At 33.3% G+C, this 2,468-nt stretch overlaps 1 protein-coding gene across 2 annotated transcripts; it reads right to left on the bottom strand.

Moving 5' to 3' along the window:
* Positions 1–476: 476 nt before the first annotated feature.
* Positions 477–1,957, bottom strand: LOC111901461 (uncharacterized). 2 transcript variants are annotated; one of them, XM_023897314.3, is made up of 2 exons: positions 1,773–1,957; positions 477–1,088 (listed from the first exon to the last, which is right to left on the bottom strand). In XM_023897314.3, exon 2 carries the CDS (start codon positions 1,077–1,079, stop codon positions 699–701), a length of 381 nt encoding a protein of 126 aa, XP_023753082.1. In that variant the 5' UTR covers positions 1,080–1,088; positions 1,773–1,957; the 3' UTR covers positions 477–698. The 2 variants fall into 2 exon arrangements, with proteins under 2 accessions (XP_023753082.1, XP_023753080.1); XM_023897312.3 differs by having other exon boundaries at positions 477–1,139; positions 1,773–1,956.
* Between the last annotated feature and the right edge of the window lie 511 nt (positions 1,958–2,468).

The following is a 2,468-nucleotide window of genomic DNA, read 5'->3' on the forward strand; positions in this document are numbered from 1 at the left end:
AAAACAAAACAAAATTCATTCCATCCGAATATTTATAATCATATATGAATAAAACACATTTGTAGACATATACATATATAGTTAGATATGATTGTAATCCAAAGTGAATAAAACACAGCTACAATTCATAATCCAATACAAAATAAATGTCTAGTTATAAACATCACGGAATTATATCCTTCGATGTTTTCATCAACATCAAAAATATCTCACAACTCTTCAAGCTAAGTTCATCATATCTTACCTCACATACATATCGAAAGAGAAAAAGTTAGGCATAAAAAGCCTAATAAAAAAATAAATAGAAAAATCATATTTCAAGTTTCAACCCACTGTTGGGTTGAATTGGAACTTCTTAACTCGTTTACTTAAACAGATTAGATTGAGTTGAGATTTTCAACTCGTTTGGTTAAAGATATCAATCTGAAAAATGACCCAACCTTACTAATCTACCCCTATATTTAACAAATACATGGTTAAACGCATAATAATTCATCTTCTCTATCTTAAATTGACCTTTTTTGCCAATACACAAGTTCTATTCTGTTTTTATATAACTTTATGTTTTACAAAAAATACATGCATTTTATCTTTTTCTTTATAAGATGACATGGAAAATGTCATTCAAAACCCAAATACAGTTTCCCATCTTACATACAAAACATCACCAAGTTAAACGAGTAATAACGAATATAGATTTAATAACTTGGCTTTGAAGTGTCGTTAGTCTCATCAAGTATGAGTTTGACTCCATTGTTCTTGAGGGAATTGATAACAGCCCAGACCTTTGTTCTGTTCTTAAAATCTTTTTTCTCAAGTTCTTTGTTGACATCTACATGAATGCCTCTTCCTTGACCAGATTCAAGACCTTCTACCTTTAGCCTCATAGCCAACACCTCACCCACAACTGTTGCAGCTTTGGCATTACATGTTCTACCACATTCAAGTGATGTTTTTATCGATTGTTCAACTGTTGAAGCTGTTGCAACTATTCTGCCATTGTTCCTGTCCACTATGTTTGCAGTAACGTATTTCAATGACATGAATAACCTTAGCACGTATCTCTTTAACACTGTCATACTTAGAGACTGCAGGAACAACCAAGTTCAATTCTTGATTTTCAATGTTCTCGTGAGTTTCTGAAATAGATAAAGAACAGAAGAGAAGAGCAAGGAGAGAATCGATAATTGTTCAAAAACACAGAAAGCAAAATGCTGATAGAAAAACATAATTGGACTTTCATCGAACACATGGCGTGCATCGGTTCACTGCCCGGTTTCAATCCAAAAACAGGCATAATCCGATGAAAGTAATGATCAAATCCAAGATTTAGAGGAACCATACAATGTCACTGCATTCATTAACATATGCAGTTTTACAAATGAACAAAGAAAAATCCATTTCGGAAAAGAGGAGAAGGAAGAACCTGAGTTCAGAAAAGAGACGATTTTAAGAAGAAAGCTTATTTAACAGTTATGACCAGTAGACAGCAATTGAACAGATACACCATTGCAGTGACAGCAGGCAACAAACACATGATTTCGACTTTACTGAAATCAGGGGAAGAAAAGATAATCGAGAACGAGCAAAATGGAGTTGAACGAAAACAGTGGCAATTGAACACATATATCTAAAATTAGCAGAAATCATACATATTTCGATTTCAATAAACACATATGATTTCGATTTCAACTGAAATCAGGGGAAAAAGGAAAATAAAAAGCAGCAAAATGCAGTTGAACGAAAGCAGAAAAAGATGAAGAAAATCGTACCTGAATCCGTATCTGTGGGTGCGACGGTATCCGATGATGGAAGTCGGCGGCGAGCAATCGACGGCAAGGAATCGGTAATCGCCTGAGGAGGCGACGAGAGAAAATGGAGGCTGCGTTTTTACTTGTCTGGTGAAGATACGAAAAGAAATATTAAATTGAAAATTTTAAGAGAAATTAAACATCCTCCGAAGTTTTGTTTCTGAACATTCTGGTACCCTGGGTGACATGTTTAATATTTAATAATATTTTAGGATATTAATATGACTCATGTCACCATTTCATTGGATATGTGGATATATAGGAACTAGGAGGATATTTAATTTCTCAAATTTTAAACATTGAAGATTTCTAAAAGACAAAACTACAAAGGGGGTGTTTGGCTTAACTTTTCAAACCCCAAAAGTCCTTTTTGGAAAATTTACAAAAGTCAGGATTTCCTTACTTTTCCAAAAAGTTCATTTTCCTTGTGTAAAAATTTTAAAAGTAACTTCTAAAACTAGTTTGCCAAACATCTTTTGTTTTTTCTTCTTTTCCAAAAATAACTTTTGGCTGTGAAAAGCTAAGCCAAACACCCCCAAAATTTGTCGCTGTGTATTCAAAAAAACTTTGTATAGGATCCAAAAAGTTTTCGACTTACATGGATGGTCCAAAATCAAGATTTTTCTTTGGTTTTGGTCCTTAAACAATTTGAAATGA

The sequence above is a fragment of the Lactuca sativa genome, chromosome 2 (assembly GCF_002870075.4).
Source record: "Lactuca sativa cultivar Salinas chromosome 2, Lsat_Salinas_v11, whole genome shotgun sequence".
NCBI classification, from domain to species: Eukaryota; Viridiplantae; Streptophyta; class Magnoliopsida; order Asterales; family Asteraceae; genus Lactuca; species Lactuca sativa.

What these genes read in the sequence shown, in the direction of transcription:
- LOC111901461 (XM_023897314.3), bottom strand. Translation starts at nt 1,079, where the DNA reads ATGACAGTGTTAAAGAGATACGTGCTAAGGTTATTCATGTCATTGAAA.